The 18,235-nt window shown below is 37.6% G+C and overlaps 1 protein-coding gene across 1 annotated transcript in view; it reads right to left on the bottom strand.

Annotated features, from left to right (window-relative positions):
* Window positions 1-18,017, bottom strand: part of LOC103272475 (fibrillin-1-like) — a gene marked incomplete at its 5' end in the record, with an annotated part of 47,266 nt that extends 29,249 nt beyond the window's left edge. The window contains 7 exons of the mRNA XM_008069964.2: window positions 2,412-2,531; window positions 3,506-3,634; window positions 4,840-4,956; window positions 7,250-7,375; window positions 10,739-10,861; window positions 14,338-14,463; window positions 17,946-18,017. Coding sequence (XP_008068155.1) covers window positions 2,412-2,531; window positions 3,506-3,634; window positions 4,840-4,956; window positions 7,250-7,375; window positions 10,739-10,861; window positions 14,338-14,463; window positions 17,946-18,017 — 813 coding nt within the window. The remainder of the gene's footprint in view (window positions 1-2,411; window positions 2,532-3,505; window positions 3,635-4,839; window positions 4,957-7,249; window positions 7,376-10,738; window positions 10,862-14,337; window positions 14,464-17,945) is intronic.
* Window positions 18,018-18,235: the final 218 nt, after the last annotated feature.

Genomic DNA, 18,235 nt, shown 5'->3' with positions numbered 1-18,235 from the left:
AGAATTATATGTGTCAAACAAAGTCAAACCTCAGTGGAAACACCATCAAGTACCCAGTACAAATGGGAAGTACAAAGTGCAACTGAGTTTCCAAACTCTTACAATAATAAAGATATTTTTCTGATCATAATACTATGGTCTGAACTTTTAAGTTGCAATGACTTTTTAAAATTAGTTTTGAAAGTTCTTGATGTAAAAATGGAATCTGAAAGCATTTTCTAAGGGATACAATGACAAATCTCTCTTACCCAGACTGAATGGCTTGGCTAATTAGAAAAGTAAGAGTAATTTCATACCAGCCTAGGCTAGGAAAGAAGCAAGAAAATCCAGAGTCCACTTCACCATTGTACAGTAAGCAAAAACGCCAAGATTTTAAGCATGTTGGCAAACAGTCACTCAATGTGAGATCTGGGCCATTGAATGAAATTATTTCCTTCCATCTATCCACAGAGTTTCTCTTAATACTCCATCCCATAGCCAGCCCTAAAGATAAATTGTATATGAATATTAATACTTATAATTATAATCCTATGTAGCATAAACTAAAGATATCACAGAAGGTGAGGCTTCTAACTCTGATTTGTAGAGTTAGGTACAAAACACCTTTCTCATATAAATTTCTTTCATCATATAGATAATTGGAGCCTGATACATTCAGAGCTGTGGCATATTTTATTATATTAATACATCTTAGCTCCTATACAGAGGTGATTAAGAGTGGTCTATGGTGAAGTTTGAATGGTTTGGGTAAACATATGTACTAATTTGCCTGGGAGAGTGCTAGCTTATATAAGCCTGGGTGCCTGACTTCATTGATACTAGAGCCCTTTTTCACTTTCAAAATTGTATTGCTTTGCTCAGTAAAATATATGATCACCCTGCTTATGGAAAAACTATGGCTACTCCATACTATTCCAACAAGCATACTCATCTTTTCCCCTGAATTTCAGCAGGAATTTGTAGTGAACAGAGATAGGTATGAATTCTGAACCACATTACTTTTATGGAAATAAATTTTTTTCTCCAACAAAACAGAAAATCTCTCTTGTATTTTGGGTCTTTTTAGTCTCACATTTGTGCTAAGAGTTCTACCCACACTGAAATGCATTTTCATTACATAATCTATTCCCCAGTGATCCAACTAAGGAAAAGTTAAGAAATCAACTCCATTATTTTGATTTAATATTGTTAATACCACACAATAGATATTCTAGAAATGTGCTATGCAAAGTGATTGTCTTCCTGTGCAATAGAAAATCAGCCTCTTCATCATTCCATGTTGTTAGGTTGCATTTGTAATTGTGTCATGTTCCCTATGATTTATTAATAAATCTAAACTACTGTTAATGATTGAATTACTCCATTCCCACACTCCCTTCACCCTCACATCCAATCTCTTAAGAGGAAAATTAACTTTTGCAAAAATTCTCAAGATATTTCTTTTTGGTTGTTTCAATCGCTGTTATGATTTGCTTATGGTAGAAATGAGCCTGTAAGTGGCAACTTATTAAGATGGGGACAACTACTATAGAATGGGTATACTTATTGGTCATTTGGGAAGTCATTTTTCTTTCTATATATCTTTATTCTTCTCATTTTAAGGAAATTATGCATTAATCATGAAGTGAATAAAGCCAATCTTTAATAAAAGAAAAATAACACTTTTACTTGTATTTAGACTTAATTTTGATAAAATGTTTCCATTTAAAATATCACTACTTGATTGTTATTTAATGGCTACATAGTAAAATTTCTCATTGATGATATTAAAAGTTTAGAAAATTCTCACTCATAGATTATAAGCAGACCTGTTTAAAATCCAGGCCATGAGCCTCTTAAAATCCTTTCTACTCTACTTATTTATGAAATTCTGACAACTAACATCCTTCACTTATGCATAATATATTTGTTGAAATTGAAGGAATGCAGTACTATAAAATTTACTGAGATTGTATTTGTAATAACACATTTCTACCATTCTACAGATGAAAACAACATAGACAAATGATATTACTACATTCATCCAACCTTGAATGCAGTCACTTACAGATTTTACATGAAATGGGAGCTACTTTTAACTGCAAACTATTTCCACTTAAAAAATATGTAACTCAGGAAAACTGGGAGTGGGACACAGCATTCTCACAAGCTATATAAAAACACAGTGGAAAAGAGTCAGGGTCACATGACCAGTCATAATCACAGAGCAGAATAACTTCATCAGAGATTAGCATGAGAATTAATTGTTCTTGTGTTGCTGGAAGGATGAGACCAGGTCATAACCTCTGCCCTTGGATTTGTTTCTGATAAAGTATTTCAAGATGAAGACATCATCACAAAAACTATTTTGGTAACTCCGGTGTAGAGACCAAAACCATTCACTCATTCCCAAACATTGATAGCCTTCTTACCCTCACACTTGTCATTTTGCAGACTATATCCAGGTGGACAAATGCATCTGTAGGACCCATCCAGATTTTGACAGGTACCTGGTGCACATTTTCCAGGTTCTAGAAGACATTCATTGATATCTGCAAAGAAAAGGGAAAAAATCTGGCATTTCCATTAAACAATTAAAATTCAAAACACCTTGAATCAAGTTAAGGAAAAACTTTAAGTCCATAAAACTCCACCATGAAGAAAAATTAATGAATCAATAAAAATAAGCCTTGCCAACCTTTAAAAGTGTGCAATATAACAGCCATATTTTATTTTATCTACCACAAATTAAATATTTCCAGAAAAGTATAGCATGTGAAAACTTGGTGGGTATAAAGAGTTTAAGGACACCTAAAAGATTATATAAGAGGTTACTACAAAAGTATCTTGAAGAAAAAAAACAAAAAGAAAATCACAATTGCTTACTGTTGAACTGTTAAATGTAACAGTTTAACTGTTTTCTGTGAGTATAATAACTCCATTTTTAAAAATAAAGGAAGGCTGGGTGCAGTGGTTCAAGCCTGTAATCCCAGCACTTTGGGAGGCTGAGGAGAGAGGATTGCCTGGACCCAGGGGTTCAAAACTAGTCTGGGAAACTTGGTGAGACCTCGTCTCTACAATAAATAAAAAAATTAGCTGGGTGTGGTGGCGCATGCCTGTAGTTCCAGCTACTTGGAAGGTTGAGGAGGAAGGATCGCCTGAGCCCAGCAGCTCGAGGCTGTGAGCAGCATGCCACTGCACTGCAGCCTGGGTGACAGAGTGAGACTCCAACTCAACATAAAATAAATAAGTAAATAAAGGAAAAGTTATTATATATGTATACATGCACATGTGTGTATAAAACATGTGTGTATATACACATAAAAGTACATATATATGCATATATGTATATATGTACACACACACATATACTTTAGTAAAAACAAAGTCTTTACAGGTAGAATTAGTGTAATGTGACTGACTTTTCCTACAGGATTCCAGAAGGAAGAATTAGGCCAGAAACAGCATGATTCCTTGAGTGGTTTCTGGAAACGTCTTTCCAGGTCTTTCTGAACCTTGCACTCACCCACACAGGTCCTCCCATCAGGTGCCACTTCATAGCCTTCATTGCACTGACACTGGAAAGACCCCACTGTATTGATGCATTGGCCATTTCTGCAAAGGTTCCCATTTCCAGTTGCACATTCATCAACATCTGCAAAAAAAAAAAAAAAAAAAAAGTAAAAGAAAAAAAAATTCTTTGATGAATTCCAAAGAAAATGTTGTACTCCCAGCAATGATTAAAACCTTTGAGAAGAAAAATACTTATTCTGAATTTCTGTGGTCTTTGCTGGCTCAGTCAACCATAAGAAATCCCAATTAAGACCTAGTTTGTAACAACAGACCTAGCTTTCAGCATCTATCACACTTAACAGTAAGATCACAAAATTATGCTACAGACTAATAATTTACATTCAAATTTTATATCAGCTTTACTAGATCTTCCTTTTGATTTTGTTTTTAAATGCTAAAACTGATTTACTAATACACAATTCAGCCCAGGGTATTATCTAGCATTCTTGCAATTAGAAGTACTTAATTTAGCCTATAGCACAATAAAATAAAATAAATTTGGTTCATTACTTTTACCTATAAGTTTTATAAGGTGGATTTTATAGATTCAAGTGTTAGTTTATTTTAAGAGATACTACAGTGAAACATTTAGACAAGGAGATTCACATTATTCCTGAATCATAAAATTTTTATACAAATAGTTACTTTTGTATATTTTAAAACTTAATTCCATTTATTTTGAAATTGGTTAAATTCATAGCTAAGTAGACATAAAAACTATAGTTGTTAATGTGTGTCTTAATAAAAGCAATAGGTATAGTTATAGTAGTCCTCGCTTATCTGCAGTTTTGCTCTCCTGGGTTTCAGTTACCTGGGGTCAACCACAGTTCAAAAATAGATGAGTATAGATGGTAAGACATTTTGAGAGAGAGAGCAAGAGAGAGAGAGAAAGAGCACATTCATATAGTTTTTATTACATGTATTGTTACAATTGTTCTATTTTTATTAGTTATTGCTAATATCATAATGTGCCTAAATTATAAATTAAACTTTGGCATAGGTATGTAAATATAGGAAAAGCATAGTATGTACATGGTTCAGCACAATCTGTGGTTTCAGGCATCCATTGCAGGTCTCAGAATGCATCCCCTAAGTTTTAAGGGGGAACGACTGTACTATATTTTATGTTTAATTAATGCATCATATATTACAAATCCTGTAATCAATTGTCATGCATAAGATAGCAGACATTGAAAAAAGACAATGGGCACACTAGAGATAACACTAACTACAGAGAACACATATAAAACTGACTTCCTTTGGTGACACGCTATGTTGCACACGCACCTATGCAGTCATTGTTGTGAGAAAGGATGAAACCGTGATTGCAGCGGCAGTTGAAGGAGCCAATTGTGTTTCGGCAAGTTCCGTTCCCACAGGCATCCCTTTCACACTCGTTTATGTCTATTAGGAAGAAAGGCCATAGAGAAACATGATTATTAAAGGAAACAATGATTACATGGTTACTGGTGTTTAAGAGCATTTTGGGGTTCACAAAATCTCATTTGTAGGCTGAGAACATCTTGATACTGGTATTAGCTCCACCAGTGGTAGCTCTCTGCAAGAAACCAACAAGAGGAGAGGCTCTAAACCTTGGGAATAAACCGTTTCCTTGGCTGGTATGTGAAAGGAGGCAAACTAAGGACATGAATCCTGGGCAGGAATTATTTTATTCTATTTACTTCTAGAATTCTCCACCCCTGCCACTTTTCTCAAATATTTTCACTTGAAAATGGAAAAAAATTCTGTGCACATCTGGGTCTTGATGTGTTGCCACCTTTGGCAAACTTCAGCCTTTGAGATTCTCACTCCCATTTACCAAAAAGCAGTGACTCACCCAGCATTACCCCGCAATCAGCAACAGAATAATTTAGCTTTCTAGCCACCTGCCACTTCAGACATCTTTTCCTTTTTTCCCAGTCAACCCTAAAAACACAGAACCCACCAATGATGATTTCTCTCACTCTTCTAAGTTTTCCCAATGTGATGGTACTTAATTTGCTCTTCCCTTACACCCTTGCATGATTATTTGACTTTTTCCTCTTTGACTATTTTGTAAAGCTATTTTGGCATGTTATATGTCTTTCCATTTCATCACAGACGCTAGCAGTTTTCTTCAGTCTAACGCTCTCCCAACTGAGCTATTTTGGCAACTGCTAGCAGCTTTCTTATAAAGAGTAGGTGCATATTATATTAAGAAGGAAAAAAATTAAATGAAGAAAGTTGGTAGTACTGGTTTGCAAGAGTAGGGTTCAATGAGAGGCAAGAATGAAGGAATAGAGAGAGAGAGTAGAAGATAACACTTAAAGATAGCAAAATGTAATGATTAGAATTAGAATTCCCTTTACTTTTATATTTTTGAACATGAAGATAAATGATCTGTTATCCTGAGTCAGGAAGCTATTGCTGACCCAAAGTGACTCTAATGTGTGTATATGTGGTTGAAGAACACATCCAGATAAGTCATTGCTAGCTATCAAGAGCTTATGTCTCCATTTATCTTTAGTTAAAGTGATGAAATTCTTTGGTGGGGGGGTCCCAGAAATTTCAGAGGGAAGGAGAAAGAAAGTTGGGCAGGGTCTCATGGCTATTGCAAGTGTTAGCTGTCCAGTGATAAGCAAGTCTGATTATACCCATTTCTTTTTCTTTTTTTTCTTTTTTTTTTTTTTTTTTGAGTTGGAGTCTCACTCTTTCACCCAGGCTGGAGTGCAGTAGCAGCTCACAGCCACTGCAGCCTCAACTTGCTGGGTTCAGGTGACCCTTCCCCCTCAGCTTTCCAAGTAGCCGGAACTACAGGCACATGCCACCACGCTGGGCTAATTTTTTTATTTATTGTAGATGAGGTCTCACCAAGTTGACCAGGCTGGTCTCAAACCCGTGAGCTCAGGCAATCCTCTCACCTGGGACCCCTTTCTTTTAAAATGTGTTATAGCTTTGGAGAAGACAAAACTTTATGAGAATGTTCCCTAATGGATGAATCCAGTTATAGCCAAAGGCAAGCACATTAAACTTTTCTCAGTTAATTGTTCTTCTTTCAGGTGTAAATCTGATTAATGTCCTTAAAGCCCCTCAAAAAACTTAATGGATATTGCTTTATAGTAAAAAAAGAAAGGAGGGAAAGGGAGAAAATGATTGATTACATATTTGAAGTTTATTCTAAATCAGCATCCTGACAGTACTGAAATAAGGGAAGAGATTTAAAATCTTGAGCTCTTTTTCCTCTAGGAAAATGATCCTTAATTTTTTTTTTTTTTTTTTTTTTGCCTTTGTGGAACCTGCAAATTTGCCTGTGAGGACCTGGTACAAACTATACACCCTATTCAAAAACAAAAAAAAACAAAAATGTTCATACCCACATTCACAAGCTGAACCCCAAAGCAAACTTATAAATATTATAACAGAATAATAGGCTATTAACATAAATAAAAATCAATTATTTGTTTTAATAGCTTTATCAATTTATTCCATAGTCAAAAGTGTTTTTTTAAACTTACAGCCAAATGAATAGCAGTAAGAAATATATTATGTACAGATTACAAAAGATTAAATAGGATATCACTGCTGCATACCTGTCTATGTTTTTATTCTGTAAATAGCAAAAACACTACTCAAAGACTTGAAATCAAATTTTATCTATATTCAGATGCAAATAAATTTTTCAATAGTATATGGGGAAAAATAATAATCACATACTTACCCAAACACATGGTTTGGTCAGCATTTGTTTTGAAGCCAGTGTGGCAAAGGCAATAAAAACTTCCAACTGTGTCAATACACTGTCCATGGCTGCATATATTGGGAATTTCTTGACATTCATTGCGATCTGTGAACAAAAAGCATTTTAAGCATCTTAAGTGGAAACTTAGAAGAAATAATCTGTTTTAATTACTTACTTCTATGTATTGGTCTAAAGAGCAATCCTAGCTCTAAACTAAGTTAGTGAAACAGACACTGGCAGTATATTTATTTTTACCTCAAAATTGGTTAAAACTTACTCTCATTTATTAGGCACATTCAGAGTACGTTAACAATACATGAACAATGAAAAACGGGTAGTAATAAAAAATGTTCTGAAAGATGAGAAACTGTAGAAGCAAAATGGGGAGAAAAGCTCAAGCTAGGAGGATACTCTGTTTAATTATCTACCTATGCAGCATCATAGACTGTGAAATTAACAGAATACTTTGTTAGTTAAGGTTTGGTGTCTCAAATCATGGATACCTTATGGATTCCTTTGGAAATGTATATCGAAGTGAAACTAATTCCAGTGCTAAGATTGAGTTTTTCTTGATGGACAACCCACATAGTTCCTTGTTCAGGTTTTACCCATTGTTTTGTCTTACTCACATGAACTTTCCTTCCAGCTTCCCCAAGCTTCCATGTTCACACAGGGCTCCTTTTAGCATGGGCCAATCCTAACACTGTCTCTTTCTTTTTATTCATATTCATTCTAAAGAAAGCCTTTTCATCTTGCTTCTGCCAGTCTTTAAGCTCTAAATTATATTTATCATCAACTGAATCTTTGTTATTCTCCTAAAATCTAATTTTTTTGAGGGGGAGGGGGTGGAATTTCATGCATAAATTCACAAATTACATGCCTACTTATATCTCTAATTTTTTTTAAGTGCTCAAGAGTTTAGGGTGAATGTATTTTTAGGGTAAATGCTCTATGTTTAGGGTAAATGTATTTTGAATAGCACTGTAATACCCTGACTTTCCTACTGTCACAGAAGAAAGTAAACAGAGTGACATCTTTGCTGTAGATGCTGTAGACCAGATGGTACTCTGCTCTTGGCTGAATAATACAGATTTGCTATTTGCCTGCCCTGTCTACTGAGAACACAACGATCAGAATTGGGTCCTTTTTGCTACACAGAGCAAGACTGCCCTTCCCAGAAGAACAGATTCTATCTCTGTTTCATGTATCCAGGCTGCCATTTTTATGCCTACGTCTTACTTAGTAGAACTGATGAATCACTCTGCCCTTTAAAAGTCCCAAATGAGGTTGAGTGTATCCTCCAGAGGGGAAATTGAGATAGTATATAGCTTAGGAGATACTGCTAGCCTATGTAGAAACGTTAGTTGACAAATTATACTTATTCCCATTTGAGAAATAGAAGTCTAATAATGAAGAGAAAGTTTCAAATAGAAGTCTAATAATGAAGAGAAAGTTTTAGTTCTTTTCATTTTAAACATAGGCAGAGAGAAGTTTTTTGCAGCATGCCTGAAAAATGCTAAGTATGGGATAGCATTTAAAGATATTTTTTAAGATTTTTAAAGTAACATGTAAATGAAGACATTTCCAGAATGAAATCTTTAACACAAGAGGCTGAATAATTGCAAAATTCACATATATACCCTTTCTTCTGAAAACTTCAAGGAATGAGGGAAATCGAGCTTTTGACTACAGACAACACTTACCCACAACACATTGTTGGATACATTTTATGTATGTTAATGTTCTACAAGAAAATATGAAAGTCCCTAAGCCCCAGTGGGCTCTGGCTAAATGTCCTGATCTATAAATAGCTCTGTCTCATTTCTTACCTGAGTGTGAAATGACACGTTCTATATTATCAGCAATTCATTATTTGACTGGAATTATCTCAACCAGTTCTAAATAAATATAAATTATGAGCAAAAAAGCAGGGAAGTGGTATCAATGCCAAGTTTCTCTAGGGTATTGTGGTTCATATCAGAGACGTCCCCACTTTTCCTGTCCCGTATTTTTAATACATGGATAGCAATAGCTTTGTTGACAAAATGTTAAATACTTACACATGTTCCTTGAAACTCAACAAAACAAATCTTGACTCTCAGTGTGATTTTTTGTTCCACTATTACACCCTCTTTCCACCAAGGTCGCATAAAACAATGCAAAATACCCTACAGAGAGCAGTGCACTTCCTACCACTTAATCACTGGTAGGCAAGGAAATCCAAGGAAAATCTGACCACGTTCCCCTGTGTTGTTTCATTCACAAATGCACAAAATATCCAGGAAACTTGCTGTGAAATGAGTCCTAAGCAAAATAGCATGTTCTTCCTGATCTCTTTGCTTAAATATACAATGATCTACAATTACTTAAAAACTTACGAGAAACTCATTCTGAGATATTATTTTGATTCTGAACTGAAACACCAGTGTTTTAATTTTCATAACACTGGCTACAAGATACCATTAGATACTGAATAACTGTATTATCAGTTTAACTTGATAACACAACCATCCTTATTTCTACCACATCCCTGACAAAAACAAACAATAACAACAAAAATTTAACCCCTGGGGGACACAGTTTCTCATTTACTGTAGGTGACTTATAGTTAATAAAAGGTTGATAATGGGCTAGGCTCAGTGGCTCAGCCTGTAATTCCAACACTTTGAGAGGCCAAGGTGAGTGGATTGCCTGAGCCCACAGGTTCGAGACCAGCCCAGGCAACTTGGTGAGACCTTGTCTCCACAATAAATAAATAAAAAAAATTAGCCAGGAGTGGTAGCATGCACTTGTGGTTCCATTTACTTGGAGGCTGAGGTGGAAGGATCGCCAGAGCCCAGCAGGTCGATGCTGGGGTGAGCTCGCCACTGCACTCCAGCCTAGGCGACTGAGTGAGACTTCAACTCAAAAAATAAAAAGGTTGATAATATTTGCTGTTTCAGTGAGTGATCTTTTGTCTGTAAGATATTTGGGAAGAAAAACACTGCTAGTTTTGTTTGTTCTGTTTATGCAAATTAATCTGACCCAGTTCAGGAGAGTTTCACTATCTAGATTTGGAGTGTATGACCAAGATGGTAAAAACTTCGTCTATCTAAGAAGAATTCTCTGGAAGAAAAAAAATGATTTGGTTCTAAACATAGGTTAGGGGAGTGTGTGTAGGCATACTTGTGTAGGTGTGTATATGTGTGAGGGTGGGTGTTTGCAGGCAGAGCAGTAGATAGGCACATATGAAATCTATTTACATAAATGATTTACTTCTTGTTTTGAAAATATCTCATCTATAAAGAGGAAAAAAGCTGTGTTTAGACATTTTAACAATTTTCTTTTTTTTCCAATTTAGTTATTACACATTAACCTAAATCTGAACTCATGTATTCTTCAGTCTATCTCAAAAGAAATCCAAGTATCTGAAGCTTGATGAAGACATCTTCTTGGGTGGGCACGCCCAGTCCATGGGTCACTACGTACCATTGCACTGTCCTGTGGAGGTGAAGCGGTAGCCAGGCTTACAGTCGCAGCGGTAGCTGCCTGCAGTGTTGATGCATTCAGCATTGCGCTGGCACACTGGACCATTCTGGCATTCGTCAATGTCTATAATCAGAAGAGAATTTAATTAGAAGAAGAACAGACTCTGGTGTCCAGACAATGAAGCCTCTCACATAAAAACAAATTTATATTTTCTTATTTTGATCCGTTCTATTGAAAAGACAACACAGAGGTTTATAGCAGTTTTATTCGTGATTGCCAAAATTTAGAAGCAACCAAGATGTTCTTCAAAAGGTGAGTGGATAAATAAACTGTGATACATTCAGACAATGGAATGTAACCAAGTGCTAAAAAGAAATAAGCTATCAAGTCATGAAAAGATGAGGAGGAAACTTAAATGCAAACACTAAGTAAAAGAAGTCAATCTGAAAAGACTACATATTGTATGATTCCAATTTATGACATTCTAGAAAAGGCAAAACTATGGAAACTAAAAAGATCAGTGGTTGCCAGGGGTTGGGAGGGGAGGATAAATAAGTGAAGTGCAGAGGATTTTTAGGGCAGAGAAATTACTCTAAGACACTGTAATGGTGGACACATCATTGTACATTTGTCCAAACTCATAGAATATACAACACCAAGAGTGAACCCTAATGTCAATTATGAGCTCTGGGATGGCAATGCAGGTTCATCAGCTATAATCATATACCAATCTGGTGGGGGATGTTGATAATGGGAGAGGTTGTGCATGTGTGCAGGTAGGGAGTATATAGGAAATCTCTGTATCTTTTAAATTTTGCTGTGAACCTAAAACTGCAGAAGAAAATACTTTTGTTTTTTTTAAAAAAGGAGACTGAAAACCCATTATCCAAAGTTCCCACTTTAGTAATATTATTTATAAATGCAAGTTTGATTTATGACCACATATGGACTCTAATGATGCTCATGTCTAAAAACAAGTCATGAAACTTGGCTGCTAGGGCCAGGACTTGATGTAGGAAGTCTTGTATTTACTCAAAGTCCCAGGATTTTATGATTCAATAAGGTTGCTTTTGTCTGGAAGGCTGGAAGGCCCATACGGCAGAACATCTCAAACCTTAACGTCTATATGAATCACTTGGGATCTAGTTAAAAGGCAGATTCTGATTCGGCATGTTTGGGCAATGGCCCGAAATTCTGCATTTCTAACTCCCAGGTGATGCAGGTGCTCCTGGTTTGTAGACAATGCTTTGAGGTTCAGGGCTGTAGAGAGACTCCTGCTTAAATTACCGCCACAAGGCAGTCAAGTCAAGAAAACCCAACAAGGGAGACTGCACATAAAACAATCCAACTCTCATTATCAAAGAAAATAATAAAATGGATATTGTGTGCTCCAGAGCTTTGATTTTGCTCAGGAGGTCATTTGCCTACTTTAAAAAAAAAAACAACAGGTACCTAGTATAGTTCAAACTCATGGCATCACAAAAGTTGCTGCATAGTCCAGGTTATACCACAGGGCAAAATACATGTTCCCTTCTCCCCTGCTCCAGTGGAACAATAAAAGCAAAGAGAATAGCCTGTAACACTGGTGAGGGTTGGCCCTCAGCACTAGTTCCTTCTAGTTTTTATGCAGAAGTTGGCTCAGCCAGAAAAGTCTCTATAAGGAGGTGGCAAATACATGAGCTGAAGCCTCTAATGTGTGGTTCTGTGGTGGAAAACCCTCAGGACAATCAGTCAGTCAGTGTGAGTTTCCATCTAAGGTGGGTGGATTGGGCCTCTCAGTGCAGACACAAGAGCAGGAGTATGCCTGCTTGGGTTGCAATGGACCCAGCACCGCCTCACTCACTAGGTCTGCCCTGCTCTGAATTAAGTGTATAGAGAAACACGGGGGGGGGGGGGGTCAGATTGTGCCACTAGAGAAGCTGCATGGTGTTACATATAAGCATTTCTTGATGTAACATCTGATAATGTACATACTTGGGAAGGGCAGATGCACGAAGTTTTCCTCAATCACTTCTGGAAGCCATTCCAGTTTCAGCATTGCTGAGGCCTGTATCAGATAAACCTTCATTTTCTGTTTCTAAGAGCTAAGAGTGTGCTTGGAAACAGCTGACCCTGAATTAAACGCACATCCTGAAAATGAATATTCTGGGAGACAGGAACCAAAAATCAGAGCACTTAGTTACCTCAATAGCCACCAAATGCTACCCTGACAGGAAAATGCCTCGCAATAATACAGCTGCATGTTTCCAGTCTCATGGATATAGCAAGCTCTAAGTTGACTTGGTGGGCGGGTGGCCTTGCCAAGGGTTCTGGCCAAGGGCTGCTGCTTCAGCAAATATGAGCAGCAAAGAGGCACCTGGGTGAGGCAATTATCAAAGGGATCTCTGAATGCAGAGAAGGGAAAATGGCCACAAGACAGTGGCAGGCATGCTGAGGCCTGTAGAGAAGGGGGAGGAGTGCGGTGAGGAGTGCCACTATGCAGAAGGCAGCCAAGCCTAACACCATAAGATCATCGGCTGAGGGCTCCCTTCTCCTCTCCCACATCCAGTCCACACTTCTTCTCAAGTATCTGTTCCTTGAAGTCCTCCCAAAGCCCAAGGACTGGGGCCAAGGTCTCAAATTGTTATCTCCTTAGCAAGGCCCTGAATGGCTATCCCCACATTTCCACTAACTCACACAGCGACAGAGTAAAAGACATGTGCCCACTTGGCCACAGTAACTGAAAGGCTGAGAAGACCTGAATGAGTATGTGGTTAGGGCTCATGGTATATAAGTTGTCCCCAGTTTAGTGCGGAAAAAAGTTTTTTTTAACATTAAAATATTGACATATATGCTATAATACATGCTTAAGGAGTAATAACCCTTTCTAACATGAACAAAACTCTGTTAGAGGCCTAAATTTAAGTATTAAACAGAAAATTATTCCAGCTATCCTAGGGCACATGGTATATTTAATAACTAGTAATATCCCTCTTACTAAAATATAAAAGACACTATCTTTCCCAGATGTAGGAAAAAATATGAAGTGCTACAAAGAATGCTCAGAATCGCAGTACATATACATGGCAACAGGAGGTAATTTGAAAATGAAAAAAATACCATTTGCCTGCATGCCAACATTCTTCATATAAAATCAAATTTGCTGTTCTTGCCATTTGGAATTCTCTCATGCATTTGGAATATTTGCATTAACCTTGTTTTCACTTGGGAGTAGCAAAGTCTCCATTTGGAAGAGAACATTGATTTTGAGAGTCAACTAAAGAGGACTGTCCACTCATGTTCACTTTCAAACAATGCGAAACAAAAAAGCGATCTATTTGACACGCCCAGGAACTCAAAGCTTTTTCATTATCAGCTGGGAAATTGAATACATTGTGTGTTGAGGAAAGGGGGCTGGGAATGCACATCCTGGTTTTGCACTGGGAGTTAGTAAAATTTTTTGCATGAAATTTCGTGTTTTTCCATGAATGCCCTTCACTATTCCTAGAGCTTGATGCATTTTGGAAATTTCAGTGGTGTCAAATTTGCCAAGTATATGTCTTTGAGTAGCTCATCAGTTGGCTCATTTCTGGATATGATAAAGTTATAACAACACTTACCTTCACAAACCAACAACTTGTCATTATAGAAGAATCCCACTGGACATTCACAGCGGAAGCTGCCAACCATGTTGATACACACTCCATTTTCACAGACCCCTGGGATCTCCCGGCACTCATCAATATCTGGAGACAGAGCAGTCACTCATGAGGGACAGTATAGCACAGGATCCCCAGGAAGGGTAATGCAGGATTGAAAGTGCTGGGATGTGTGGGACTGCACGTGTACACATGTTGGGGTGGTAATGATGGGAACAGAAAATATCAATGAATAGCAAAACTGAGCTAACTAGACGACTTTCCAGACTCATGAGTCTATCTGAATTTAGAATCTGTCTTTTGGTTTTGTTTCAGAATGTCAACTTTGTACAGATAGGAGCCATCTTTGTATCCAGTGGGCACTGTGAACACACCAGACAAGTAGAATAAAAGCGATTGTCAAGAGTAAACAGCCTCTCCACTCCAAGTCTGCAGTGGTATTTAATGAAAATGGAACTGTGAGTTGGTGAAGAACAGAGGAGGAACCTGTGGTCAAAGAGAACTCTGATCTTTCAAAGTCCACTTCAACTCCCCCTTCCTCCTTCATATGGCTTTACAAAGGAGGTAACTCGGGTGTGGGGATGTAAGCTGGGCGGGAACTGACTGTGAAGATGAGGTCAGCATGGAGAAAGAACTGTCACAGTAGACTGTGGTCGATTTCTAAGGTAGGAGGCTGGACCTGCTCCACCACTTTGTTACAGGTCCTTAGCACTCTATGTGGGTTAGATTCAAATTTGTTAAATTCAGAATCTGATCCTGGCAATCGGTTGGTGAGCATTAAAACAGGACAAAGTAGGAGTGACAGGAGAGCCAGGACACCAGCTGCTAACACAAGGCTGGTCAGACATTGAAGGAGGCTTTGTGCAGGTCTCACTTCCTCACCAGCCTGGCACGGTCCCATCCATGTCTTACCTACTCTGAACTCCTGACTACTGAAGGACTCTCTAGGACAATAGTAGTAATAGTAATAATTATGGTAATAGTATTGATAGTATCCCACTTGTTACATGTCTGGTACGTTTCTCAAGCATTTAGCCTACATTTATTCATTGAATTATCACATCCTACCTATGAGAAGGTGTCAGGGTAGTCTGACTATCCTCACTATACTGATGCAACTGAGGCCAAGCCAGAGGGTATAACCTGCCAAAGACCACACAGCTAATAAGAGGCAGAGTCAGGACTGGATGCTAGGACTCTGCTAACAGGACATCCTGCCTCCTTTATGTTGTACCCCATCACCCTAATACAATCTGCACAGAACTGTCATCAAGGTGCTTCTTATCCTAGAGGGCCTCTCCGTCAGACCCTTGGCTGACAAAATACTACAGCTGGGAGGGTGTGTAAAGTCTACTATCCCACATCTTTCCAATTTACCAGGCTTCTGTTACTGTTGTAGAGATACTTTGCTTACTTATTATGGTCAGGAGCCTCTGCAAGGTACATATTTTGCTTGCATAAGTTGTACAATGGTCATAGACTCAAGTGGAGCCTACAAGAGTTGCTGCAGTCTGAGAAAAATCACACTCTAAATCTTTTAAAAAAAAACTTTTTAAAACACACTCAATCTTTTTTGAAGGAGAAATTTGACAGCCCATAGATTTAGGCTGTATTAAAAAGGGGGCGGGTGTGATGTTGTTTGAAGGCAAATTAATTAATGGAAAAAACAAAAAACCAGCAAGAAGGTTAAAATCTCAAAGAGTATATTACTCTTTTGAATGTAAGCAATTTTGTTTTTAGAGTTTTCATGTCTTTGTCATTTGTGTTTTTAAAAAGTCATGTGAAGTAATATCACAAGTGTGTATCATCAGCAAACAAGAAAACAATTTAGATACCATTTGTTCAGTGTGGGTTAAAACATGAAATATCATCTTCACATTCATTTGTTTTAAATATAAGTGATGTATTATTATCAGGTTTAACAATAACAGGCTGAGTCAAATTTCCAGTCTTTGTTAGGAATAAAATAGCAACAGGATATATTAAAAATTATATTTTCTTTTCCTGCCTGGATTTTATTTGAACTTCAACTTGGAGAAGTTTATATTTTAGGACACGATTAATAAACGTGCTATAGTTTTAGCCCTATATGAATGGACTCTACATGCCAACAATCCTAATATCTTCCAAAATGAGAGTATAAAGCTTAAATAAAACAAAGTTTTCCAGTCATCTAAATATTTTGTCATGGTGGAATTTGGTAACAATAAGAATACTGCTAAATATCAGATTTCTAGTTTTTAAGAGCTAGAGGCAAAGTAAGCTATGAGTCAGGACTGGTTCTGGTCCCAGCTCTGTTATTAATTAGCTGGGTGGCCTTGGGTGAGTCCCTTCCCCTCTCTGGGCCTCTGTCTCCTCAAATGTGAAGCAAAGCATTTGGACTAGATGATGTTTGAGGCCTTTCCAGCTCTACTGGTGGACGATGCTAATGTTGTTTGAGTCTTTGCTGACTGCCAACCTTGGAGGGCAGCCTTGCTGGGGTACATGCCTGGTGGGTCCATGGAGAACCATTACTACTAGAGACCACTTATCTTCTGATCATAGATCCTAGGAAGATTAAAAAATCTGTTTTGGGAAGAGGAAAAACAAAGCAGCTAGGGCCAGGTGTTTCATGCCAATGTCATTTAGCAGTTTTTCTTTCCAAACCATGAAGTTTCTTTGGACGTTGACTAGACTGTGGAGCCATATGGATTTGGCACTAAGGAAGCCAGGCTGATTGCTGGACCAGATTCTTGTTTTCTTAAACAAGGTCACTGGAAAGGCTGATGTGGATTTCAGTTTACTTATTAGGAATAAGGTGGAACAAAGCAAGTGGCGATGTTTGCTACTAGACACACAACTGCTCAGACTTAAGAGGGCATCTAAGGATGCATATAAATCACACCAGGGAAAAACTCTGAGAATGCAATAGCTTTCCATCAACTTTTATGTTACTTGATTTTAAACCACAAGGGCATTGCCTACGTTGGCTGAATGCTGTGCAATACTTCTGAATCTTGCACAAGCATCTCTACCACTGTCGTGTTCCCTGCTTCAGTTACCAGACAGGGGCTCAGACTGAAAAGATTCGTATTTCTATCTGAAATTCTCAAAGCAGATGCCCTGAAGAGATTCCATGTGAGGTAAAATTGATCCACAAGAAAAGGGCTTTATGTGAACAACTTACATGTAAGGATTGGTGTAAAAAGTCATATTAAACTCGTCTTAGTCAAAAGAAAGGATCGGGAATTACAGTCAAATCAAATGTCAAATGGCCCTACTCCCAGAATCTATCCTTTTGTTGATGCCTAGGGTTGGTTTAACTAAGCTTGATTGTAATTTTGTGAAAAGCTTTCCAGTCCCCTTAATCATGAGCAACAAATGCTGCTGCCAATTAGGTGGGGCCATACAGGGTGTTAGCACAGTTTGTTTCAAACTAAGAATCAGTGTTTCAGTAAAACCAAGGGCATTGTTTAACAATTTTTCCTTTTAAGAAAAAAAAAAGCAAACTGAGAAAATAATGGTGTGTACTCCTCTTGCGAACACAAAGGCAAAAAACAGAAAGTTCAGATAATGCTGTCGTAACTCACCAACAGGTAAACCCGTATAAATGTCGATGACGAAGCCTGGCCTTTGACTTCCACAGAGTGTAGCAAATTCATCTGCAATGTTTGAACAAGGGTGGGGGTGGGTGGATAGGGGTCAGCAAAGAGCAACAATTGGACCGTAAGAAATTACTCTATAAAGTGTTCTTAAAAGGTTTTATCTGTATTTTGAAGTATTTCAAATAAGAAGTCTGAAAATTCCTAAAGAGGTAACCATGTCTGTAAGACAAACTGAAGAAAGAAATGATCTCATGCTGATATGATAATGAAGAAAA

This window comes from Carlito syrichta, unplaced genomic scaffold (assembly GCF_000164805.1).
Source record: "Carlito syrichta isolate Samal-C Ts95f unplaced genomic scaffold, Tarsius_syrichta-2.0.1 Scaffold312601, whole genome shotgun sequence".
In the NCBI taxonomy this organism is placed as follows: Eukaryota; Metazoa; Chordata; class Mammalia; order Primates; family Tarsiidae; genus Carlito; species Carlito syrichta.
Note: the sequence above shows the minus strand (reverse complement) of the source record. Positions and strands in the feature narration are given on the sequence as shown.